At 34.8% G+C, this 27,465-nt stretch overlaps 5 protein-coding genes across 5 annotated transcripts; 2 read left to right on the top strand and 3 right to left on the bottom strand.

The window, feature by feature from the left end:
• The first annotated feature begins 4,143 nt into the window (after positions 1-4,143).
• Positions 4,144-10,201, top strand: LOC110375659 (uncharacterized). Its single transcript, XM_064037929.1, has 12 exons — positions 4,144-4,233; positions 4,539-4,886; positions 4,966-5,388; positions 5,464-5,815; positions 5,901-8,039; positions 8,114-8,190; positions 8,260-8,430; positions 8,512-8,653; positions 8,731-8,924; positions 8,994-9,113; positions 9,336-9,497; positions 10,153-10,201. The coding sequence occupies exons 1-12, from the start codon at positions 4,144-4,146 to the stop codon at positions 10,192-10,194; spliced, it is 4,260 nt and encodes a 1,419-aa protein (XP_063893999.1). The 3' UTR covers positions 10,195-10,201.
• Positions 9,998-12,763, bottom strand: LOC110375658 (chymotrypsin-2). The gene is made up of 5 exons (XM_049837086.2): positions 12,605-12,763; positions 12,360-12,516; positions 11,514-11,757; positions 11,115-11,261; positions 9,998-10,753 (listed from the first exon to the last, which is right to left on the bottom strand). The coding sequence occupies exons 1-5, from the start codon at positions 12,660-12,662 to the stop codon at positions 10,574-10,576; spliced, it is 786 nt and encodes a 261-aa protein (XP_049693043.2). The 5' UTR covers positions 12,663-12,763; the 3' UTR covers positions 9,998-10,573.
• Positions 12,764-13,318: 555 nt separating this feature from the next.
• On the bottom strand, positions 13,319-16,386 carry LOC110375639 (pre-mRNA-splicing factor 18). Its single transcript, XM_021333830.3, has 7 exons — positions 16,207-16,386; positions 16,001-16,133; positions 15,508-15,686; positions 15,340-15,420; positions 14,573-14,707; positions 13,999-14,211; positions 13,319-13,579 (listed from the first exon to the last, which is right to left on the bottom strand). Exons 1-7 carry the CDS (start codon positions 16,267-16,269, stop codon positions 13,340-13,342), a joined length of 1,044 nt encoding a protein of 347 aa, XP_021189505.1. The 5' UTR covers positions 16,270-16,386; the 3' UTR covers positions 13,319-13,339.
• A 2,362-nt stretch (positions 16,387-18,748) lies between these two features.
• On the top strand, positions 18,749-24,330 carry LOC110375648 (DNA helicase MCM9). Its single transcript, XM_021333855.3, has 12 exons — positions 18,749-18,914; positions 18,997-19,268; positions 19,346-19,575; positions 19,760-19,866; positions 20,047-20,266; positions 20,513-20,669; positions 20,952-21,061; positions 21,397-21,543; positions 21,637-21,761; positions 22,340-22,469; positions 22,551-22,696; positions 22,775-24,330. The coding sequence occupies exons 1-12, from the start codon at positions 18,820-18,822 to the stop codon at positions 24,270-24,272; spliced, it is 3,237 nt and encodes a 1,078-aa protein (XP_021189530.3). The 5' UTR covers positions 18,749-18,819; the 3' UTR covers positions 24,273-24,330.
• A 212-nt stretch (positions 24,331-24,542) lies between these two features.
• On the bottom strand, positions 24,543-25,610 carry LOC110375649 (mitochondrial transcription rescue factor 1). The gene is made up of 4 exons (XM_021333856.3): positions 25,350-25,610; positions 25,131-25,270; positions 24,971-25,043; positions 24,543-24,802 (listed from the first exon to the last, which is right to left on the bottom strand). Exons 1-4 carry the CDS (start codon positions 25,524-25,526, stop codon positions 24,605-24,607), a joined length of 588 nt encoding a protein of 195 aa, XP_021189531.2. The 5' UTR covers positions 25,527-25,610; the 3' UTR covers positions 24,543-24,604.
• Between the last annotated feature and the right edge of the window lie 1,855 nt (positions 25,611-27,465).

The raw sequence follows: 27,465 nt of genomic DNA, 5'->3' as shown, positions 1-27,465 counted from the left end.
TCCCCTTCGCCTAATGGTTGTGCTCTTCTGGATTCTCCTCCTTCTGAAAAAGATCATGTACAGACCATACAATCTATTATACGTTTACTATCCTCTTTACTTGTTAATTTTCCTTTACCTGACCACGTTGCCACAAATTTAATAAGCTCCATTAAATCTCAGCACATTCCATCTTCTACAGTGGAATACCAGAAGTCTGATCCCAAAAAAAAATGAAATTGCTCATTTAATTAATCAGTACAAACCGGCATTGTTTGCAATTTCTGAAACATGGCTAAAGCCACATCTCGTGTTTAATATGGCTGGGTATAGCGTGCTTCGGGATGACCGTCTTGACGGTTATGGCGGAGCGGCTATACTGGTTAATAATGTTCTCCCATTTTCCCCCTTATCCCTTCCCCCACACGGAGATGAGATTAATGCCGTAGGTGTTAATATTGTCGGTGTTAATGTTATTTCTGTCTATATACCCTCTCCTGATTCCTCTTGTTTCCAGTATATACGTTCTATTTGCTCTTTATTTTATCCTGTAATTTTTCTAGGTGATTTCAACTGCCACCACTCTCTGTGGGGATCTGACCATTGTGATAGTGCGGGTAATGAATTAGTGAATCTGCTGGATGACTTGGGGTTATGTGTTATCAATGATGGATCTTTCACGCGCCTTCCTAGACCTGGACAATCGCTAAGTTGTTTAGATCTAACACTGTGTTCAGCCCGTTTGGCCGCTGATATGGTATGGAAAAGGCTTAACCTAACACATGGTAGTGACCACTATCCTATATGTACTACTCTCACCACTAGGTGCCTTCCGCAAAAGGAAAGCCCCCCTCTTTTAAAGTACAGGCTGTCTGATGCTAGGTGGGACCTGTACTCTCAGATCCTTGAGGACGCAATCCATACCTTGCCCCAGGTGTCTTTTGACAACCTTGACGTCTGTATTTCGCAACTTTCTGATGCCATTTCATCAGCCACTGATGAGAGCATACCTCTTAAGAATTCGGCTTCTGGAAAAATATCATCCCCGCCCTGGTGGGACCGCGAATGCACCAGCATCATCAAACTCCGCAATGAAGCTGAACAGAGCTATGCTCTCAACATGGCTATTGAAAACCTGGTGGAATATAACCGGATTGTTGCGAGATCCAGACGCCTATTTAAGAAAAAGAAATATGAAGGTTGGAAAAAATTCTGTTCTTCGCTTTCCCCCTCCACTCCTTCTTCCATGATTTGGCAAAACTTTAGAAGATTTAAACGTGGTTGTTCTGTTCAAAATTCTTCAACTATCCCCATTGACCTAGCAGATTCTTTTCTTTACAAGTTAGCCCCTTCGTCTGTCCCTTTTGTAACAGAATGCCCTTCTGCTCCCAGTAGTGAGGTCATGTCGGTAGACCCGTTGGAAGCCCCCTTTTCCATTAATGAACTCAATGCCGTGCTCCAGCATGTCAAGGACACTGCACCTGGTATCGACGGCCATCCATATTCTTTTATAAGAAGTTGGGTGCCTGCGGACGCCAATACTTGTTGGACATCATGAATACTTGCTTCACTCTGTCATATATCCCTGATAGCTGGAAAACACAGTTGATCATCCCCATATTGAAACCTGGGAAATCCCGGATAGTCCAGATCACTTTCGTCCTATTGCCCTTTCTCCAGTCATAGGCAAAATTATGGAGCATCTTATTAAAAACCGATTGGAGTGGTTTGTGGAGAGCCGAGGTGTTTTATCTAAGTCGCAGTTTGGCTTCCGAAAGGGGGCAGGTACCATGGACAGTGTTAGCATCCTGACAACTGATACCCGGATAGCATTCAGTAGAGATGAATCGGTTTTAGCGGTCTTCCTAGACATAACAGCGGCATACGATAATGTCCTTCTTTCGGTTCTCAGGGAAAAACTACGGAAGCTGGGTGTTTCTGAACGGATGCTGCATTGTACATGTAACCTGCTCTCTGGTCGTAGGGTCAAGATTCGTATCCCTGGAGAAGATTCCGATTGTAGAACGGTCTGGCGTGGGCTTCCTCAGGGGTCCGTTCTTAGTCCGCTACTTTATAATATTTACACCTCGGATCTTCATGATTCCCTCAACTTGGATTGTCAGATTCTTCAATATGCGGATGATCTGTGTTTGTACATCCCTACTTCATCTATTGAAAGAGCTAGTGAGTCCATGCAAATATCACTCAATTCCTTAAATCAGTGGTTAATTGACCATGGCCTTGTACTGTCTGCTCCAAAAAGCTCTGCGGTTGTTTTTACACGTAAGCGTACTGTTCCTCATGTCAACCTTAAAATTGAAGAATCTCCCATTGAAGTTGTTAATAATGTGAAATTTCTTGGGGTTATATTGGACTCTAAATTGTCAGGGGTGTTTCATCTCAACTACATTAGCCTTAAGTGCGAGAAGAAACTTAATATGCTTCGTGCGCTAGCAGGAGTCTGGTGGGGTGCTCACCCCTTCACCCTAAAATTGGTATATAATGCTACAATAAGAAGCTTGCTTGATTACGGCTCCTTCTTTTTTGAACCCTGTAATAAAGTTGCTATTGCTAAGCTGGAGGCCATTCAGGCTAAATCTCTTAGAATTGTTTTAGGGTGCATGAGGTCCACCCCTAAAAACACCTTGCAAGTGGAGAGTGGCGACCCCCCTCTTCTCATCCGTAGACAGTATTTAGCCGACAAGTTTCTTTACAAGACTTATTTCCTCAGTGAGCACCTGCTTCTGCCTAGGCTGTCAACTCTTGAAGGCCTATGCAGGCAGAGTGATTACTGGAGACATAAAGCCCCTCCTCTTTTAGTTAATTCCTTTCGAAAAATCCTTGAAATTAAGGATAACTCCTTAATCTCTCAGCAAGATAAACTTCCCTTGTATTCCTGCTCCTTTGACACGTGTAACTTTGTGCCAAATGTCTCCTATATTGACATTAGGAAAGACACTGCAAACCCAAATGCCCATTTTCTCTGCACTATAAATGACAAGTGGCCTGATTATTATAAATTCTATACGGATGCTTCAAAATTAACCACTGATGGAAAGACTGGTGTTGCCGTATACAACTCTAACTCTCAGATATTTCTCCAATTTCAATGTCCTCCTGAGTCATCGGTGTTCACGGGAGAGTGCATTGGGATCCTCGAGGCATGTTTATTTATCTCCTCTCACCCTGCTATTAAAAAAGCAGTGGTTTTCACTGATTCCAAAAGTGCCCTGGATGCGATTGTTAAAAATTCGTTTAAGGACCATCTCCGTAGCCCAATTATCGTTGAAATTAAATCAGTATTGCTTTTGTGCTCTACAAAGGGCGTGGAGATTGTATTGGTATGGATTCCTAGTCATGTTGGTATTAGAGGTAATGAAATTGCGGATGTATCAGCCAAAGGTGCGATTAGTAGCAGCATGGCTGATAAAAAACACTACTCGGTGCAGATCTATGACCTGGCTCACAAAGCTAAATCAGACCTATTCCAGTCCTGGCAAACTGACTGGTCCGAGTCCAGTAAGATGAAAGGTGGTCTGTTTGCCTCTATTCAACCATCCATTCCTGCGAAGCCTTGGTTCTATAAACATAAAAAAGTATCCAAGACCGTTATTTCCGTTATCTGCAGAATACGTATTGGTCACTGTTGCTCCCCAGTTTTCTTAAACAAAATAAGAGTTCGGGACTCCTCACTCTGTGAATGTGGTCTAGATGAAGGCACGCTTGACCATATCTTTCTTAATTGCCCCCTGAATGATGCTTTCTCTTTTGATCGTGTCATTGCTAAACTAAAAATTCAATACCCGGTAAATGTTCGTCATCTTCTTTCATTCTTTCCTAACCCTCTAATGGTAAATGCTTTTGTTAGATTTATTTCTTCTAATAATGTTAAATTGTAACAGTGTTTATATCTTTCATAATGGTAATATGTAATGTGTATATAATTACTTGTGTACTAAGTTAATTTTAGCAAATTCATTAATTATAGTGTATGTATTTTGTTGCAGGCTCGATATCCTCCACCAGAAAAGTTGGAATTATTTTCTTACATTAATTTCTATATATTTTTCTTTTTCTGTTTCATATTTTCCCATGTGTCGTCACTAGCTACGCGAGTCTGGCAGAAATTGCCGTCAAATACGGCAGATTGCCATAAAAAAAAAAATGGCTTTAAAACGTTTACCTAACGATGTTCAATCTTTGTTAAGTGCATCTGCCCACGTTAATAATTTTAAGAGAGCTATTGAAGAATTGGTAAGTGGTAACTTATGACCTGAGTACGTAATTTACTCATTGCTTCTTATGTAAATTGACGCAAGAAAATTAACGTTATATTTGATGCCAAAATTACCGTTTCATATTCTGAATTTAGAGAAAGTTTTTTATTTAGTTCTGTTTAACAATTTCTCCAGACCTAATCCAAAACATAAGTTTCAAAAATTCTAATAGTTCATATTTTAATGTGAGTTGTTCACTGAATGTTGCCATCAATTTTTAGTTTGCAACTACGTAGCAACAAAATGATAACAAATGTTTACGAATTATTATCTTGATTATAGATTTACAATTCGCTAGACGCAGAATCTACATCGATAGCGATAAGAATTCAAATTGAAGAAAGTTCGATTCAAGTCATTGATAACGGATATGGAATAGCCAAACACGACTTCAATTTAATTGGTCAAAGGCATGTGACGAGTAAAGTAAATAATATTGAAGAATTAAAAGCCGCTCCTAAAAACTATGGATTTAGGGGAGAATTTCTAGCTAACATAATTACAATTTCGCAAATGGTAAAAATAACGTCAAGGCGCTTGGGTACGGAAGATACTTGGGCAAAGACATTTTGTGATGGCAAAGAAAAGAAGTTTGCTAAAATGACAACGAGGCCGTCTAATGGAACAACGGTAAGTAAATATAAGATAAAAAGCAGTTGCATAAAATATAGGATAACATCTTACTTTATTTCCCGATAATAACTTATAGGTTGATATAAAGGGTTTTCTACACAATCTAAATATACAAAGAAGAGGAATAGATGCCATAAATGAAACGCAGAACATCAAACTATTTTTAGAACAAATATCTTTGGCTCATAACAATGTATCTGTAAGCTTAAGAGATGACGCTAAAAATGAAATAGTTTTTAAGATTCATAAGAAGAGAGACGTTTATCAAACATTATCGACTTTACTTGATATTAATAAATCAGATGTAGTAGAACTTCAAGTAGAGAAGCATGAGTACAAAGTCAAAGGTTTCATTGGAAAGACTGATAAAGTTATTGACTTGCACTGGATTTACCTCAACGGAAAATGTATACACAGTAGTAGCAAGTTACATAAAATGGTAAACGAATATTTGAAACGATCTCTACACATTAAAGATCCAAGGAGGTTGAAATCTAAGGTACTTCTACATTATTTCATACTTTGTTTTAATATTCAATCAATATAACAATATTATGTTTCATTAATTTTACAGAAGACATCCGACGAAAATCAACTACTCAATCAAAATATTCCATTCTATTTTATTTTTCTTACGTGTCCATACATTGATTATGAAATAAGTTTAACCCCTAAACAATCAGTGGTCGAATTTAAAGAGTGGGAACAAGTAACTAAACTACTAGATAAATTAATAAAGTTCTATGTTGGTGACGTGAATGTAAAAGAAATTAAGGTACCTAAAAATGAATGTATAAATAATAATAAAGAACAAAGCGTTAAAGCTGATCATGATACACGCAATCAAGTTAAGAAAATTATAGAGAAGATATTAGGAAGTAACTGCAAAAAAATAGGCGTTTCACAGTTACAAAATGGAGTAAAAGGTAAATATAATTATTCTTCTTACAATCTTGGTTTTGCTCATCATTAGTGAAATAGATCAAATATAAATTAAAACATTACTTGTAGGAAAACTGATCAAAAGAAAGGTTAAAAAGAAAGCTAAACACAGCGACAGTATTCATATTCTACAGCAAACAGAAATTAAACATCATTCGCACAGCAAAACTATAGCTAAAACGAATGCAGACCGTATTTTGGAACATATAAATGAACGAAAACAAGACTTAGATGTCAATTTAGATAAAAATCCAATTCCAGAATTAAAAAATGAAGTAACAAAAGTTCCGGATATAGCAAAAAATCTAATTCGAAATAAGTCAAAGGAAAAAAAGAAAAAGGAGATAAAAAACAAAATATCATCACCAGCAATGGTAATTAGAAAAACAGTTAGTAAAATACATAAAAAAGATATCATCAAAAACCAAGAAGAATATATAAATTCAGACACAGATTCAGTTTATAAAAGAAGTAAAATTGTAGCACAAAAGGTGGAAGATTTTTTGCAGCACGGAGTCACAAAGAAAATAAGAGCCAATAAACAAACTTTAGAAAAGAGAAACAGGAAAGCAATCAAGAGAGAACTTGAATTTAAAATCAGAGAGAAAAGTCGTGCGAATAATGAAAATAAACTTGAACTCCTAAAGCTAAACAAGTACATTGTGAATAAACTTAAAACAAAATCATACAAAACAACGTACGATCTTATTCAAACAGTTTTGGGAACTCAACAAGAAGTATTTGATGTTGGGGGAAATAATTTCAGTGAAGAATTATACAGGGGATTTAAAAAACCAAATGACAGAACACATTTTATATCAAAAAGAAGAACATGGACGAATAAATGTGTCCTTCGTGAATACTCTAAACGTACTCAACGCCACAAAATAGACATAAAAAATCAATTTATAAACGAAAGTCCAACTCGATTTAGGGTACTTGAATATGAAGATCATTTTACAAATCACAAAACAGAAAAACAATTTAGTAACGAAAATCCGTTCCAATTTGAAGAGCCTGACAATAATTTCAGTAGAAATCAAAGTCCTTACGATGGACAAGAAACATCCAATGCTATATCAAATGTTCCACCAACCTTTGAGTCTGTTACTAGAGAATTTTATAACGCAGGTCGTCATTTCAACTGTACACAAAGAGAAACATCATTTCAAACAATGAGTGGGCCATTAACAATATTGACTTATGACAGTCATGGACACCATAAAAATGAAGTGTTTTCAAATTACGACATTGCAAATTGTGATAGGACTAATAGAAAACACAATACAAGGTTTATAACAAAGCAATCTAAAGAAAATTTCATTACATCTAACGATTTAAATATAAGATTTAAAAAATCTCGTAAACCAGTATCGAGGCAACCCAAAATGTATGACTTATGTATGAGGGAAAGAATAAATGAAACACTGTACACCATCGAATATACTAAAAGCAATGAAAGTTGTCATTATATAGAACCTAATCATATTCTGGTTAACAATGCCACTTATGTCAAGGAAAAAGCAAATGTAACTGAACTTCCTATCATAGATCGTACCCCAGCGTACAGAAATACATACACACTAAGTCCTTCCCATCATTCATTTGACCTAAATAATATAACACAGATCCAACAGAACTCTTTACAAAATAGAATTCATTCACATGAAATGTTTGGAACATACACAATAGATGATTCTGACTGTGTAATAAACAATGATTACAAGGAACTTGATACAGGTAAAAATGATTGTTTAATAGGCAATAACAACGTGAATATTGTGTTTGTATCTAAATCACAACGGACTCAGACTGAGAGTTCGAAAAATGTGAGCATAGAGCCACTTAACTGGTGCGAAACAGTTTTAAACGAAATTGAAACTGGAGACGCAGAATTGTCTCCTAAAGAAAATGATCGATTCAATGACTCTCTATATGATAACTTTATCAATAATGACGACGGTATTGATGAATGGGTTGCAAATGAAGTTGGACAAATAATTCAAGACAATGCTGCCGGCAATGTAACCGAAGATGTCTCACATCACTTTGTAGAAAACAATAAAGAAACACGCGTTACAAATAACGAAATTACAATTGAGGATCCTCCTAATAATAACAATCATATTAATTACACTGCAAATAATGACTGTAATTATGAAATTAATCCTTTTAATCTCAAAAACAGGCATCGTTTCGTACCTAAAGGTAATATTATAAAACTGTTACATCATTATTTTTGTAAATGAGATGCTCCTGACTGTTTTACCGTTTAATTTCAGGCATGTCACAAATCTTCGAAAATTGCCGAACTAAGGGCGCATGCGACTACAAATTGGATGAAGAGTATTATGAAGATGTAAGTGACTTAGTTATAGTGATTGCTCTTAATACAGTTAGAGATTTAGGTTTATTTACTGTATTACAGAGTATTTACGATAATTTTGCAAAAGATGTTCAAGTAAATACAGAAATATATGAACCTGTGGTACAGAATGTTGAAAATCATGCTACTAAAAATATACACAAGTTTGAAAGTAAAGTGAAGAAAGATAATGCATCACTTATTTTTGATGAGACATCATTGAAGGAGGCTAAGGTAGTTCACAATAAATCTCAGGTTAAGATTTCCAAGAAAACAATGATCTTAATAAAAGCGATGGTACTTAATTCATTTCAGGTGCTTGGTCAAGTGGATTGTAAGTTTATAGCATCAATAATGAAAAAGCGAAGCTGTGAAACAGAGGAAACGGCAGAATATCTTATATTGTTTGATCAACACGCAGTTCACGAGCGCATAAGATTGGAGAGAAACTTAGCAGGTATCGATTCAACCCCATGTATTTATATGTATTGGATATTTTTTCAATTGATTTTTTTATGGAATTCTTACTTGCAGATTATCTAAAGGAAGATAATTGGGTAACTGTCGCAGTAGAAAACGTAGTTTTGAAAATGTCCAACGACCAGATTCTTTATCTACATAACTATAAAGATAAATTTGCACAGCTTGGTCTACAATGGACTATTCTTGATAAAGAAGTTAACGTCCACTCTATACCTGAGGCTATTCTTGGAAAAAACCCTAGAGAGGTAAGGTTTAGTAAACTAGCAAAACGATACAAGCTATCCAATAAAATTGATTGAAATTATAATTTTTAGGTTGAAAAAGTCATAAAAGCTGTGAGAAACTTGATCATTGAGGAAATCAACGTTATGAAGATGCAAAAAGGTTGTCTATCGTTATATCCAAAATCAAACATGGATTTAGTTTTTAGTGAGGTAAGTCCTTTAAAAAATACCTGGTACTTTGAGATCTATCATGCCATCTAAACAGTTCACGTACATAGAATATTGAATTTATGCCTCACACTAAAAAGCTCGGTGTCTGAAAGTCATGGCATAGTCTAGTCTTAAAACCTTTTTTCTGGGACTATTGTTCAGCTCGAATCTCAAAAGAAGTAGAAGATCACATGTATGAAATAGTTGTTTCTAAATAACCAGGCTTGCAGATATGCAATAAAATTCGGAGATCACCTTTCCAAGAATGAATGCATCCAATTGTTGCAAGATTTGTCCAATTGTAAGACACCATTTCAATGCGCCCATGGTAGACCCGTTATGGCTGTCATAATGGATATCAAAGCGGAAAATCGTGAATATAAGGTAAATTAATTATTAGGTACGGTAGACCGCACATCAGTGGTAACTGTCATGCACCTTAACTCAATAGTGATAAGTACGATTTTCCTATAAAACGGTTACCACTGACCTGAAGTTGACTGTACCTATATATGTATGAATAACAAAATTATAAATTGCGGTTTCTGAAAAAGTTCGGTATCGGTAACGAATTTCCGTTGAAAGTGTTTATTAACCTCATGTATGCCACATTAAATATTTTATTACTATTGGTTTATATTTCATTTTTCCTGTTTTATTCTCAACAATAAATCAAATAATTACGAGTACCACTACCACGTTAGTTTTATGCGCATAAAAAAGTTGACGACCCTAGCGCGACCGCCGAGTTTAGGCATGAAAAGTGAAGTACATACATGAGATTGACTTCTGTACCTATGTATTTTGTGACCTAGCTGATTTTATATGATTTGTTTTTCGATAAGTAGGTACCAACTTGCCGGAAATGTTATCTTATTTTTGTAAGATTTGAAATGGATCTTTATGTATTTTATAATGATTAATTACAATTCGTTCTTTGGACCCTTTATTGTGACTTTTTGCTTGCAGATAAAGATGATTTATGTTGCTTGATTAATTTTAGTCGCTTCTGTGAAATTAGATTATTTTTTGCTTTCAGATTAACATGTCGAAGTTGAAGCAGTTTAAACAGGTGAAGTGACCAATGCTTTGAATAAAATAATTGTATTTTAACTGCGAGGTTTTATTTATTTAACCTTCTAAATGGTTTAACAACTGAAAGATAACTCTGGTGATATCTATCGTATAAGTTTTAGGGCTATTTTTTCAGAATTCGCCAGCATATCAAGTTACTCTAATCGGTACAAATTTTCTAATCAAAAACGAACCTTATGCTTTAAAGATAAAGATGAAAATAGTTATATATTATAAAATGTTGACATTGTAGTAGCTTGGTGTACTGGCTTCTGTATATTAGAGGCATTAACATAGACTCACAGTATTATGAACCGCGAAATGCATTTTAGAACAATAATATGTATAATTACACTTATCAATCAATATAGTTACACGATAAGAAATTATTTCAAACCATTTCTTCTAGGTGGAATACAGTAACTCCGTTCTATGTGTTTCTGTATCCATTCGACGTAGGAGGATATTCTGGTGTGAACATCAGGAAAGCCGACTGCGCAAGGAATGCCCCAGGACACTACGCCAACAAGCTCATTGCCTTTTATTATTGGGCTGCCGGAGTCGCCCTGAAATGTAATCATTAGTTTTGAATAACTGTACCAATGCTATGATACATAATAAGTAATGTGCACTTTAGTACATTATAACTCAATGGTGCACTTTAGTTAATTTTATAAATTGCTATAAATAGTGCCTCCAGGAGTGCTCAAGTTTTAATAAACTAACAAGCAAGCCCTAACCTTTCCCTAATTTGGTCCTCTACTCCAGTATTTGGCATCAAATTCTTAGAACGATTCCTGCCGATGCCAATTCCAGCCCTTCCAATTATTTTATGTAATAATTACGTAACACTAACAGTTCCCATCAGGAGTCGAAGCCATGCGCCGGAGCAATCCTGCCTACTACATAAATTACTTGACTACTCACGTGACAAGTCCCTTGACCAATTTGCGTGAACGTGCAGAACATGTCTTTAGTAACAGGGGTAGAATATCTCATAGCAAATTCACATATTGGCTGACTGAATACAGGCAATTCCAATGCATACATTTTACTGGTTGATGATCCATGCGGCTGAAAAATTACAATAATAACTTAATTTTAGGAATGCTCCTGCATCAAAGTAGGTATTACGTATTAAGTATTTAACAGAAATGAAAACAGAGGAAGCGCTTAATCGCAATCTTATACAGGACTGTTTTACCCACTTAAGTCTGAGCAAAAAAAGCCTGGTCTTAAAGAGGAAAAAATCACGGTGCCCAACCCTGACCAGAACGGCCTGGTCATAAAACTCTATCAATTTTCATAAAAATTAAGCTTACGAACCTCCTTTGCCCCAAATCCAACTAAAACAACTCTGTCTCCTTCAAACAAATGATATGTCGATAGTTTCAAGATTTGTATGTAACGTAGATCAAATGGTCTTTTCGTTTGCAGAAGAGCTATATCATGCTCTTTGCTTGTCGAGTTGTAGTCATCGTAAACTATTATAGATTCGACCCTGTATTGTTTTCCTCCCGCTTCTAAATCATTGGTGCCTGCTATGATCTTCATGTGAGGGGCTTTTGCTCTGGAAGAAAATTAACACACAACAGCTGAATAGGTAATCTAGGCATATTTAGTGTGCATATGTGACAGCCAAATGGTTAAAAGGTAGCCATTTAATTAAACAGCTAATCCTTTGACCAAACAATGAAATTTCATATAACACGTCTATAAAGCTATTTCGGCAAGTTGGCTGCGACGCATTTGTAACCTAATCACAATATTTACGTACATAAGCTATAATTAGGTAGGTCTATCTACGCATAGATAAATCAATCAATCATTCTGATTAGTCGCTAAAGCAACATTAATAGGTACCTAATAGAGAAAATGCCTAGATAGGTAGGTACTTATTACTAGGTATACCAAATTACCACCCTCTTGATTCCATTCTTGGGGCAGTATTAGGTTGGCTCTTTTCTTCTTATCTACATAATGTTAGTTAATAGTTTGTCAATCAGTACCGCAGAACGCCGAACGTAGATACCTACCTACCCCGTAATGGTGTAGACATACAGATGCATAGACTGCATCTAGGTAGGTATGTACCTAAATATCTAGATAAGCATATTTACGCGTCCGCAAGACAGGCATGTTGCAATGTTAAATATTTATCTTTAGACCTACCTGTGCACACAATGGGCCGCAGTCACCACATAGAACTTAGATACCACAGCACCACCACAGACATGATGACGAGTTAAATTCTGTATGGAAGCGTGAAACTTGCCGTATTCCTCAGGCGCTTTGCTCCCTCCTACTATTCTGAAGTCTATGGCTGAAACTAAGTTACGTACGAACTTAGAATAAAGTTTTAAAAGTGGATAAAATATAGGTACACTTCATCACCAAACAACTATAAAGGAACGCACCTTTTTCAACCAAAATAAAACTGACCACTAACACAAAAATTTCAAATAAAATCTTCATTTTGATGAAAGAGCTAGGCAACTTTTCAATGTATTAATATGCACTGAAAAAAAAAATAATTAAATATGTTTTGCTACTCAAGAAAAGTTTATCTTAGATATGAATCGTTATTCATTGTATCGTCCCCTTTATTAATCATTCTGATAATCTCAGTTCGTAATCAAACGTATTTTCGATCAACCTCGATACAAACAATTAAGTATGTAGGTACCTCAGAGGTGCCGACAAACGTAACTAAACGATTAGTCTAATGTTTTAGATTTGTTTCTACTGGTCTTACGTACGAATTGCCATGTAGTCGATATCTTTGAAATACCTACAACAACGTACCGACTGGATTATTTCTACCTACTTAATTAAGTACATACTTGTAAGTTTCTGGAATCGCTTTTTACAGGAAAAAACAATTAATCAATATGCTTGCTCATTGCATTTTAGAATTGGGCAGTCAGATATGCATTTCCGACTTTCCTCGTTATTTATTAATCACCATTGCTCAGTCATGTGTAATCTTTGCGTTACTTACATTGGCTTAGACTTTAGCCACGATATGTTATCCAGCTTTCCCGCCAAACACTGCTCATGCATGACCCATAGACATCGAACTTCTTCAAAAAAGGTTAGACCATAAGTTCGAAAGAAAAAAAAAACAAACCATAATCAAAATACCATCTTTATTATCTAGTAGTAGTATACTCCACACATCTTGAAGGATCAGTTGGAAAGTATTCCTGGCATTTCGTCATAAGCCTCTTCAGAGCTTGGATGTATTTTCTTTGAGTTTCGTCATTCATTACGTGGGCCACGTTTTTGGAGAAAATCTTCTCACGACCGGTACGGGCGTGGATACCGACCATAGTGACTCCGATTGGCCAGGGAGCATTGCCAATAGCCATCTGGAGATATGCGTCACTTGCCTGTAAAAAAAATGCATAATCTATGAATAGGTATTGCAATATTGTGTGTGTGGATCAGAAATGCCAATGGAAATTGGTTAATTAGCTAGTGTTGCGTAGGCGCGAGTGCGTGTGATGAGATTAATTTTCGAAGTTAATAGCCTGTTAGGCAAAAGACTGCTCAATAGGCTTAGTTTGCTTAATATTAGGATTAAGTTAATGTAATGATTGATTAAAGAATTGGGCATATGTTGGAAGAGTTCCAGAAGAGAATTCTTTTGTAATCTAATTTCTAACTTCCTCTTTTTTTAATAAGTTTAAAGACGCTAGCTCAATTAAGGCAACTATCGAAATATCAGACGAAAAGCAAGTGCAGTGGCACAACCCTATCCCAATGTATTGTAATTTCGGACATGTTAAGGCAAAAAAATAATACACACCATAATATAATTCCTTTCTAAAAGATGTTTTGTAATTTCACACAGACTTTCACAGATGTCATCTGGTAGGTTTTTCTTCTTCAGTTTTCTGACCAAAGGTTTCAAATATACTTGTGTTTGTGTGAAAGTGGCTCTAGTCATTTTGTGTTTTACTGCAGTTTTTTCTGCTCCTGTTGCCGAGTTCAACTGTTGTCCCCATAGTTTTAGCAGAAACTAAAAAAAAATTAGATACCATATAACGTAATATTATCATTGCATCAAATTGATTCCTTCTGTTTGTTGATGTCCATTATTGAGTTTATATTTTTATTTTTGATTCTCAGTAAATAAAGTAAAGAAGAATACTTACTTGAGTAACAAGAGGTCAATTAATGTACTTCTTCAAATAAAAGGTATAGTTTAAATTTCATCGGAATAGAAAAGTAAATGATTCTCTTTAGCAAAATGAGCACAAATCAATAGATGTTTTTAAATTAGCTTACATGATAATTATGTAGGTTTGGTAAGTGTTAACTACATAATGAAAAAATGTGAATGAGACCACTAAGAGTAATTAATATTTTAAATCTCTTACCTGTAATAGGGTCATAATAACATTCATATCATGGTTTTTGTCACCCTGTCCCATAGTCTTTGCCATCTCTTGAATAGACTCATAAGTAACAGAGTCATCTAAAGCATCTTCTTTCAATTGTTTATCATTGTCACTCTGAAATTTTAAAACATTTCATAGTTAATTTAATTATTTACCAAGAAAAATATCTATATACAAAAGTCATGTTAGTTACACATTTTATAACTCACTAGCCGTTTTCCCGCGGTTTCACCCGCGTCCCGTGGGAGCTACTGCCCGCACCGGGATAAAATATAGCCTATGTTACTCGCAGATAATATAGCTTTCTAATGGTGAAAGAATATTTAAAAGCAGTCCAGTAGTTTTTGAGTTTATCCATTACAACCAAACAAACAAACAAAGTTTTCCTCTTTATAATATTAGTATAGAAGAATTGCTTAGACCCAGGAAAAGGAAATAGGGTAGGTGAGTTTTTGTCACCATCTAGCTACGGGAAACAGTTATCTTGGTATGCAGGTGAAATCACAGGCAGCCAGCAAGCTAATATATTATATAGGTATGTTGGGACAGAGTTAAAAGTTATTTTTGCAAAAATAACCTTCCTTATACTACAAAATATTATATTACAACCAATCCAATGTGCATAAGAATAAAAAAAAATCAACAATAGTATATTACTGCAACAAATGAAATCATTGGCAGCTTTTTGCCAGTCTTGGGAATAAAACAGCCATAAAAGTGTAATAATTCAGACTGTTTCTATTTACCTGTGTTCCCAATGCCAAGATTTCATTCAAATAAGCTTCGTCCACCTTCTCCATAGCTTCTTGGAAATCATTTCTTAAACCCTGAAAAATTACAAATCAGAATTATTTATCAAAGAAGAACAACTTTTAATTTCATTGTATAGAGTACATTCTAAACTGAATACATACTCTGTTCGCTTCTGGTTCTTGAATCTCTATTCTTCTTAATCTTTTAAATGACTGTAGTTCATTTTCACCAAACAGCCAAATAGGGTGACCTCTTTCTCTCAACCTTTTTATTACTTCTGTTCTTGGCAGTCCAACTATTTCAGTGTTTTCAGCATCATTGGTTGCTTGCCTTTCACTCGCTGAAATTTTAGATTTATAAATATTAAATTGTTTAGAAATAAACACAACAATCAATTTTGTGCCATTACATAGGTGTAAACCTAACAATAGAGATGTTAAAAGGATCTCAAAATCTATATGCTAAAATCTATCACTGAGAACAACAGTAAGATTGGACTAGTTCTTTAGGAAATTAGCAACTTTTTTTTGCACAGACTATTGGTGTAAAATACATATTACTACTCCAAACTGCAGTAAGAATTATGTGCATGTATAGACGGAGACGTCGCGTCGCAAGGTAGTTTAAGGCTAACAACATAAAACAGCATCAAACCTCTTTCATTCTTGAGTTCCTGGGACATTGGCTCTGGTTCCTGGATTTGTGGGCCATATTTTTTCAAATACTCTTCCTGTTCTTTAGCGAGTAGTTCACCTCTCTTGAAATATTTCTTATTCTTTGTAGGATCCTGCAATCGAAAATGTTTGAGTACAAGGATACAAATGAGAACACGAATAAGATGTGTTTAGAAGTTTACTCACAAGCAAATTCTTTTCTTCTAAGAGTTTACGTTTTCTTGCAATTTCGGCTTTTAAAACATCCATGGTTAAAGATTAATATTAGTTTTACAATGAAAATGCAAACTTAACTATACAATTGTTAGCAAAACAAATAATAACAGAGTGCACGAACGAAATCGGGATTATTTGACACAACAAAAATTGTCAGTGACAATAGCACACGAGTAAGGAAAGGTCATTGACTTATAAACTATATGGACTGTGACTGTAAAAATGTGCATACAACAATCTGCAGTGGCGCATAAAATGGCTGCTATTACAAGTATTGATATTATATTCTAGTTAGGAGTACGTACGAGTATTACTATGTGCATAAAAATAACCGAGTATAATTAATTCGTTTGTCATAAAACTATCACACTACTTCACTGATAACAATGACATAAAATCAAAAACCTATTTTTTTATTTCTAACTATTTATTTATTTATTTAACTAGGAGGAGTCATTTCAAATCATAGATTTAATATACTAAACAAGATTGCGCACTATCAAAATATATATTTACGAAAACTCTATTCCACGCAATAAGGTACTAAATTAGTTGCATGATACACATAGGCAAATCCGAGCCGAGAGAGATAGTTATAACGGAGGCCGTGTGTCTCGTTCTAACACCTTGCCAGCATAAAAAAATGTTATGATCAACAGTTTTGTCCACCCAAAAAAACAATTGAAGCACTTATATTTTTATCTTATTTTAACAATTGTGAGTCAACAAATCAATAACAATCGCATTAATTTATTCGCATTTATTCTTAAAGATAATGAACATAAAGGACAATGGGCGATTCCGGTCCAAATGTCCACCACGAACGAGACCTATATGGCTAGACAGCCCGATATAGAAATTTTTTTGTTATGAAAGTAAAAAAAAATATAATGCCAGAAAAAAGTTATAGCAAAATCAAATAAAACATTTTATAGATGTTTTCAATTTAATTTTTTCTATTATTTTTCGTGATTTTCGTACTTTCTGTAACTTCTGACGAAATAGAATTGTTCATTATTAGAGAGAAGACACCACCAGTGACATCGAACTTTCTTAGATCCAGGAACCGCTGAGTATATTCAAGCACTTCTGGCGCCTCTATTGGTTAGTGATTCGTACATTCATCGGGCAAAAAAATATGGGGTGTTTATATGCAAATTGTCTTACTCGTCTTAGTTTTAGATAAATTGTGGAAATGGAAGTGGAATAAAATAAAAAATGATAATGATAACATACAAAAACTACCGAAAATTAAGAAAACATTTTTAGCTATAACTTTTTTTTGGCATTGTTTTTTTTACTTTCTTAGTAAAAGTTACTCTAAATTTAGTTGACTATTTAACTATATAGGTCTCGTTCGTGGTGGACATTTGGACCAAACTTCATACATTCTTGCACAATCTCCTTTGTATTTTGCTTTTATTTTCTAGGTAACCCTGAACATTCTTGGCGCGTATTCAGCATTTTTACGGTGTATTAGAGCTATTTGTAATGTGGATAATTTGACATCATGCAAACCACTTTTCAAACAGCTAAAAATTTTAACACTTGCATGCATTTATATAGAGGAAGTTTGCAAATTTACAAAATTATATGAAGATGTTATGTTTAAGAAACTTGGTGATGATTGCACATTAAACTGTCGATTCCCAAAGAAATTAAATTTACCATTTATGAGAACCGAATTATACCGTAGAAATTGTTACCCAATGTGCATTCGAATATATAATAAGCTACCATCCCGCATTAAAGGCCTACCAATGAGTAAATTTAAGAGGTCCCTCAGAAATTGGCTTATTGATAAATGTTTTTATACAGTCAAAGAGTACCTAGAAGAGAAATAGTTATAATGCAAAATGATTGTAGGTACTTTCTTAGCTATTAGATAATAGAACTTAAGATAAATATTTGCATGACTAAATTATAAGTCGAATATAGTGAGACCATATTTTTTATTGTATCGACCATCATATTGTACAGTCAACTTCAGGTCAGTGGTAACAGTTTTATAGGAAAATCGTACTTATTACTATTGAGTTAAGGTGCATGACAGTTACCACTGATGTGCGGTCTACTGTACCTATATTCTGGCAAATAAATAAATTTCATTTCATTTCATTTCATTAATTTTTTTTTCGTCTCGTCTGTGTATTTGCTCCTCTGTCCGTCCGTCTTTGAGAGTTGAAATTTTTACAGATGATGTATTTCTGTTGCCGCTATAACAACAAATACTGAAAATTACAATAAAAAAGTATTTTGGTGGTCCCCCACACAACAAACGTGATTTTTTCGCTCATTTTAAACATAATGGTTAGGAACCCTTCGTGCACGAATCCGACTCGCACTTGGCCTGTTTTTTTTTAAAGAATGAATGTAAAATGATGATTGTGATGTCCGTGAAAATGGGCTTTAGAAAGGGACGCACTGCTCTCTCGGACCGGTTTTTACACCATGCATGGCATGAATGAACCGATCACTGATCAGATATTTTGATTTGACACTGACAAGTTAAGACAAGACGTGCGGCTTGTTTTTAAGTTGAAAGTTATGATTTAAGTTGAATTAATAAATTATGTTTTCAAAATGATTTTAGACTATGTTATCAAGTTTCATTTAGAAGATTGTATCAATATTCTATCGGAGCAAGATAATTTGGGTTACTATAGCATCAAAATTGAGTACATATACTATACTTTTATCTTTGTAGTATTTGTTTACAAACATGGGCTCCTGTAAACCACAATTTCACTGTTGTTGCAGCTTTTTGAAGCTTTTCGAGACATATCCAGATGTCGGTGATAAAGTATTATGCAGCCCAGTGGAGACTTTACCGGCTTGCGATAAAGATTTGATTAAAGCCCAACAAACAATCCTAGAACAAGAGGAGTACAAATTAACTATTTCAAAATTGGATTATTGTTTTCTGAAACGTAATATCCATGCAAGATTCTTCGGATTACCAGTATGTCCCGAATTGCATCGTACAGTATTCCCAAAAAATTTGGATTTGGGATGTTTTTTAAAAGTTACAGGTAAAAAGCAAAGGCACTTTAAATTATTATGCCTCCACGAATAAGATTTTATATCAATAACCTCTTTGGTGTTCCAGGTACCGTTGTAAGAGTAACACAGTCAAAAATGTTAGAGTACCAGAGAAAGTATGTTTGCGTTAAATGCAAGTTTGAGAACTGTGTTGAAGCAGAGTTTGAGAACAGGTACATCTTAAAGGCTCCCAGCAAATGTGGCAATGATGTAAAAGCTTGTAGGAGTAACACATTCACTCAAGTGCCTTTAGTCTCTAGAGAACACTGTAAAGATTATCAGGAAATTAAAATACAGGTACCTATGTATATTTTTGACTTCTTTATCCAGAGAAGAAAAGACACGTCAGCCATGTACAAGCCGGAACTTTAAATGAGGAAGAATGTTTGTTTGTTGGTATTTAGCTGCTAGAATAAAGTTGATGAGGCAACTGCTTAATATACCTTGCATGTAAGTAATTCATGATTTGGTGGTATTTCAGGAGCAAGTAAATAAGTTAAGTATAGGAACAATACCAGGCTCCATGTGGGTTGTGCTCGAAGATGATCTTGTTGATTGTTGTAAACCTGGGGATGATGTTCTAATATGGTATGTAGAACTTAGTTGAATACTAAATAATTGTGGATGCTTTCATTGATATTTAAGTTTACCTTACATTATATGAACTTGTTCAATTAAGTTACATAGATACAACTAGTAAAAACTTTCTAGGTAGATACTTTTGTTATTTTAAACTATGAAATGTAATCTTATCTTTTAAAATTGCAGTGCTACAGTAAGGCGCCGATGGCGACCTTCTGGTCATAACAAGAAATCTGAAGTGGAACTAGTATTACAAGCCAATTTTGTAGAAGTTTGTAACGCTCAGAGGTCTGAAGTGATATCTACGGCTCCTGATATAAAAGACTGCTTTGATGAATTCTGGTCAAAATATGATTCTTGTCCTATGAAAGGCAGGGACCGAATTTTAGGATCTGTTTGTCCTCAGGTAAGTTATTTATTGTTTAGTTATTAAAACTCGCCCATAAAATAAATATAAACTTTAAAATAAAATATATACTAACTTTAGGACTTATGGCAATATTTTCAAATGCCTTTGCCACTCTTTAGTTTTGTTGTAAAAGTCAGATAGGCAGTTGTCGTATCACATAGATTAATTAATCTGCATTTGAGGCAAACACCAATATGCTGTTGTAGTTGTAAATTTTAAAAGTTTAACATTATAATGTTGCAGGTATATGGTCTCCATCTAGTGAAGCTTGCAGTTCTCTTAACAGTAATTACTGGATCTAATCATGTAGCAGAGAATGATGGCAAGAAAAACGCCCAAGATGAAAAACACGCAACCCGGGTTAGGGGCCAGTGTCATTTGCTTCTTGTTGGGGATCCAGGTATATCCATGGTTATTGTTCAATACAATTTATGAATATTTGCTATCAACAAAATGTTGTCTATATTATAATACGACGAATTTATTATAAACTTTTAAAACGTTACATAACACTTGAACTAAAGCTTGGTGCGATTTGGCCACTTGACTCTGACTCACTGACCTCAATTTATATGATTTAAGTTATATTTATTATTAGTTCTGATACCTATAGCATAAATGCGTTCTTATTGAAACACATCAATAATTGCTTCAATAAAGACTAAAATGTCACACTTTTCAGGCACTGGCAAGTCGCAATTACTGCGAACAAGTGCCGAACTGACAGCGCGATCCGTATTTACTTCAGGTGCTGGCAGTACAAGAGCTGGACTCACCTGTGCAGCACTCAGGGTACAAAGAATATTGTCTTTTATGGCTAGTCAAATTCCCATTTTCATGTTATCTACTGGTACAATAAAGACCAATTTTTTGTTTGCTACCAGAGGCTCAGAAACTACTTAACCAATTTGAAAAGTTATTTTATTGTTGGGTAGCTAGACTATCCCTGAGTATCATAGGCTATATTTGTCCGGGTACGGGGACGCGAGTGACACTGCAGGAAAAAGCTATATACTTGAGTAAAAAAAACAATGACGCTAAATGCAAAACTTTTTTTTCTGTTCAAGCTCTCAGGGCATACCAGTTAATCAAGTTGAGAAATTAACTTGCAATGTTTTCTTTTCTAGGAAGACGGTGAATGGCAACTAGAAGCTGGTGCCCTTGTTCTATCAGACGGCGGAGTATGCTGTATCGACGAGATTTCACAACTACGGGAACATGACAGGACCGCCATACACGAAGCTATGGAACAACAAACTATTTCAGTTGCAAAGGTATTTATTGCCAAGATGTTTTCAACTTTATGTCTTTGCAAATATGGTTCAATTTGACAGATATTTTAATTTGCGGTTGTGACCTCTTTTCAGGCAGGGATAGTTTGTAAATTGAATACGCGTTGTGCAATAATAGCTGCTTGCAATCCCAAAGGACATTATGATACGGATCAACATCTCAGCGTCAATGTGTCTCTTGGGACGCCATTGTTAAGTAGGTAAAGTAATTCTTAACGTTAATTGTTTTCTATACTCTTATAATACAGAGGAAACATTCTTTGTAAAGGCTCAGAAAGTCATCATCCTCCGAGCCTTTTCCCAATCATGTTGGGGTCGGCTTTCAGTCTAGCCGGATTCAGCTGAGTACCAGTGCATTACAAGAAGCGACTGCATATCTGACCTCCTCAACCCAGTTACCTGGGCAACCTGATACCCCCTGATAACCTGGTTAGACTGGTGTCAGACTTACTGGCTTCTGACTACCCATAACGACTGTCAAGGATGTTCAATGACAGCTGGGACCTACAGTTTAACGTGCCATCCGAAACACAGCCAATGGTGTCTAAGATATAGGTACTTAGAAAGTAAAGTAAGTAAAGGCTCAGAAAGTATTGAACTGATTTGAAAAATTCTTTCTCAGTTGGAAACCTACATTACGCCTGAGTAACACGAGCTATATTTTAGCCAGTTACGCAAAGAAGTTCCCCCGGGACTCCAGCGAAACCGCTGGAAAACCGCTATTTATTTAGTTATTAACATTTTACAACGGTTCTCAGAATTTACAAATCTGTTTCAGATTTGACTTAATATTCATTTTATTGGATTCAAAGAACAAGACGTGGGATAGACTAGTATCGTCGTACATACTTTTTGGCGATTCGAATCCAACAGAGTGTAAGAAAAAGTGGAACCTTGAAAAGTTGCAGGTAATTAAATTATTGTACACTTACTCATATATTTGATTCATAGAAGCAAGAATATTAAATTACCGATCATATTCTTTTCAGATGTACATAAGTTTAGTTGGACCTAAATATACAGAAATGACACAGTCTGCAAATATCATAATGCAAAAGTATTATATGGCGCAAAGAAAGTCGGAACATAGAGATCCTTCCCGCACCACTGTAAGAATGTTAGACAGTTTAGTAAGGTATGTTTGTCTTACATGTTGTTAAATACCTAAGAAAATACTCATACCTATTTCTAAAACTTTCTATCATAATTTCAGATTATCTCAAGCCCACTGCAGGCTTATGTACCGCAAAACAATATTACCAATGGATGCCGTTGTAGCAGTATCACTGATCGATTTATCCATGCAGGATTGTACTTTAGATGATACAGTAGATGCTTTACATTCTACTATTCCCAAATATCCAGACTATGAGTACCTATGTACAGCTAAAAAACTTCTAACAAGGCTAAATCTCGTTGATGTGTGGCGGAATGAACTCTTGTATTACGCCAAGTTAATGCAAGTCGACCACAAAACTTTAGAAAGCGATATAGAAGCAGGGAACTGTAAATTGTTTGCCAATCACGATGACGTTACTGACGACAATATACAACTGTCAGCTTCGCAAATTACAAGTTCTTATTTCAACAATAAAAAATCTAAGAAAAATAATGATACAGAAAAAGAAAATAATGAAGAGAATTTAAGAAAGGAAAACGGCTTTAAAGATGACGGTATCAATGAAAAGCTGGCAGTGACGCTGAAAAAACATAAGACTCTCAATAAAGCAGAAAAAGAACCTCCAATAGTTAAAAAGAAAGGAGGTAATAAACGAAAAAGAAAAGAAGTTACTTTAGATATAACTGGAGTTAAGAATCAACTGTCTAAAAGGGTTAAGAAAACTAAAGGAAATCAAAATCATAAAGAAGAAGAAGATTTATCTAACAGTGATGAAGATAATATCGAAGATAGAACTATTCTAAACGCTGTACCAAGTGTAAATGATGCATTAGCTGATTTAGGCATAGATTTCAATTTTGAAAATGATTCCAATGAAACTAATACTCAGAAAGATATAGTAAAAACTGAACCAAAAGAATTTGAATTAACATCTAAAGGGATGTTTGATACATCCATAGATAACAATGATAGTGTGCTAGGCATAAGTGTTGGAGGAGAATGTAGTAAAAGTAAAGAAATTGCAAAAGTAACAGATGTTGAAGAAGGGACTGTGAGTAAACTGAAAAGGTTCCAGTTTGTTGATAAAAAACCAAAAGACATTAAAACAAAATCGAAATCTATGCTAGGTACATCAGTAGAAAATGATAATAGTATATTAGACATAAGTGTTACAGATGATACAACTAAGAATAAAGATGAGAAAAGGACAGATGTTAAAGAAAGAACAGTTGGTAAACTAAAACAGTTTCAGTTTGTCAGTAAACATGATTTGGATAAGTATGATGATAAGCCTGGAAACCTCTTAGATAAAACAAGTAATAATGAGGAAAATAAAATACCAAAATTGAAGGAAAATAAAGAAAATATTTCAAATAACAAACCATCAACATCAAAATCGCAAATATCAATTTTTGAAGATTCAGAATTAGATGTTGAAAATTGTTTAGATGACTCAACTAATGTAACAACTATTGCACAGGTTAATTCAAAAGAAAATAGTTCTAATTCTTCCTACAAGAAATTATCTAACCCCAGTTCTCAAATTTCAATGTTCGAAACTTCAGACTGTGATATAGATTTAGATATATAATCATGTTTTCAAGACTGTTTCTTGGTACAAAATTTTAAATAAATCAAATACTACTGTTTTTCTTCGTTTTTATTTTATAGTCATCTACATTAACATAATGTAACTTAAAATCACCAACTGCGAACCACACTGTTTATCACTAATTCTCAATTTCAAAAATTCTCTTTTTATCACAGAATTTGAGTAATTTCATGTCTAGCAGAATAAGTAGGTTTTTGATCTACATGAAAACAATAAATATTTACAAGTACCAATAAAATGAAGACAATATTATTTCACATTTGGTGTAATTAGCAAAGATTAGCTAGATTATTTCTATAACAATTTAATAGTTATTCATTTTCCATAGAAGCCTTATGTGGATCTTTCTCATAGTTCTCTATGAGTAGGTGTTTAAACCTCCTTGCTGTTATTTGGATGCTTTCTTCTTTAGGAACCACATTCATTATTTCAACTCTGGATACATAAATATGATCTGGATTCTTCGGGCTTACTATTTTTATTACATCTATTTCATCGCCCAGTCTAAGCTGTTGAGAAAATACAGAAATTTTTAATAATATAATAATGCAAGTTTTGTGCTAGTCATTTATGTTATGTTGCTCAAGTTGCTAAGAAGCCTTTCAGATTATTTTGAAGCAATTTCTTTTAACTTTACTCGTAACATTTAAAACTTAACACTAATATTTTGAACTTACAGAAGCGCTTTTCTTCAGAATTTTCTTTCCATTCACCCTTATTTTACTTTCATAAAACATTTGTTCTACTTTACTGAAAAGATAAATAGTAAAAATATTAGACTACGGTACGGTTTGACACATTAGTGGGTTCCTCATGCTTCACATTACTTTGACTTACTTTCTTGAGACGCCAAGTGCCGATTTCAATATTACATCTGTTCTCATAGATGTTGTGCTAAATTTCACTACTTTTGAGTCTTTCGATAGCGATGAGTCTTCTTCAAAATCAACCTCCTCGTCATCTGAATCATATTGGCTCTGAAACACAAAGTATCCACATAAAATTCATAACGTACTATGGGTATATCATTGAAAATATATTGTTATTTCAACAGACCTTTTTAGATTTCCAGCGAACTGCATTAAACCCAGTAAATACAGGATTTGCACTTACAAGTTTGGAGGTTATATTTACATTTTTTTGAACATAACAATGTAATGATTTTTTACCTATCTCTTGTCTGAACACACGACAAAGAAGTGCTGGAGAAGTAATTCGCCTTAGAAGACTCATAATAATAAAACAAATTTCCTAAAACGGATAAAAAACTTACTTCGAAAGGTTACCAAACACTACATTCCATTTTACGGGACAAGAAAAGTGATATCTGTCAAATTTTATTTTGTTGAAAGCATAGGTTGAAAATAGTATAAATCAATCGTGATTGAATTAGTAAATTGTATAAATGTGTTTCAAATTAAAACAGTCAATCGTATAATCGTATTGTCTCTCATTAATCAAATTAAAATTATTTATTGAGCTTATACAATCTAAATAAGTTATTAGGTTTTTAGTTGCGTGTAATGGGTCGTCGATACGTCCAGAAACCATTGATTACCTTTCGTCAGAAACCTTGGAAAGTACCGATGCGTGTAAATTTTTGATTCTGACTTGTTAGGACCCTTATTTCTAAAATATTAATATAACGCATAATTTATTTCTACAACTTTTAAAATATTTTTAACTGGGTAGTATTATTGTCCTTTGTGGGTACTACTAATCAAAGCAGAGATGGCGCTCGTATCAATTTAGGTATGTATGTATCTAAGATTTTTTTTTGATCTTTTCAATCCATAATCCAACTTCGAGATATATGTGAATGTAATCCCTCCGGGACGGTAACCTCGGGCATTGGAGGCCTCCTGTAAAAATATATTTTATTTATCTATAGCTAGGTACCTATGTTGTAACACTTAGGTAGGTAAGTACCTACTCACTATTTTAGCTACTAGCTATTTATTTCTATAACTTTGATCTGGACCCAAGCATGTCAAAATAAACCAAACTAGTATTTCTCTATCATCGCGCGTTACTTCTTTGTAAGCTCGAAACAAACGATGTGGCTAAAGGCGACGATGACTGGGTTCTCATAAATATAAAATCATAACCGTTTACAGATTAGCTGCCGACCGATGAGAGAGCAAACACCCCTTCTGTGGTTTGTTTACCACATTTGGTTAACATCAAACTGAATGTAGTTTACATGAGAGGTAGCGATCTTTGCTCTTTATAACTAGCCACCCTTTGGTTTTACTGGCTTTTTATCAGTCACTCATATCGGATACCTAGGTATCATAGTTTTTTTTGCCGATTTCCCAAAAAAGAGGATTCTCAATTCTTCGGAATATTTTGTTTTCTAGAAAATGTTTACCGATTATTTTTTTTGTTTGATAGATTGTACTTCCCAAGTGATCCCATAGTCATCAGGTCAAGATCTGACGAAGGAAACCCTGAGAAATCGAGGGCAACTTTCGAAAGTTGAGGGCGTAGTAGAGCGAGTGCATCATCCTCCGAGCCTTTTCCCAAACTATGCTGGGGTCGGTTTCCAGTCTAACCGGATTCAGCTGAGTACCAGTGCTTTACAAGAAGCGACTGCCTATCTGACCTCCTCAACCCAGTTACCCGGGCAACCCATAGAGCAACACAGGCCACCGGCGGACCGGAGGGGAGTAGCCATACACAGGCGTTCCCCTCTGTCAAAGTACAAGTCCAAATGGTCCTATGCGTACAATAAAACTAGTTGCAACTAAACTATTCGCTAGACTAAATCTAGTTGCGTGAGTGAATCGACGTCGTCGTAAAAAATGCCGAATTGTTCTGTTTTTTGCTGCAAAAAGAGATCTGCCACGTCAAATTTACAAAAAGATGGCGTTACCTTTCATATGTAAGTAATTTTTAATTACGTTATTGCTATTTACTTCTTATAAACTTAAAAACTGCAATATTATCAATCGTGTTGTTTCGGATTTGTTTACCAACTAAGGCCGTGCGTCTTCATACAAAACGCGGATCGGTCGAGCGACAGATCCGAGTCTTTTTCCTAGAATTCGCTGTCACCGAGCGAGTGTTGTTGCCGGTTTGTTTGTAGATAGTTATCGATGAAAATGAGAAAGGTCAAGTCAAATCGGAGAAAGTTTTGAGATTAGGTTTTCTGATTTAAATAAAAATTACT

The sequence above is a fragment of the Helicoverpa armigera genome, chromosome 14, assembly GCF_030705265.1.
Source record: "Helicoverpa armigera isolate CAAS_96S chromosome 14, ASM3070526v1, whole genome shotgun sequence".
NCBI classification, from domain to species: Eukaryota; Metazoa; Arthropoda; class Insecta; order Lepidoptera; family Noctuidae; genus Helicoverpa; species Helicoverpa armigera.
The sequence above is the reverse complement of the archived record's forward strand: the minus strand, read 5'-3'. Positions and strand labels throughout refer to the sequence as shown.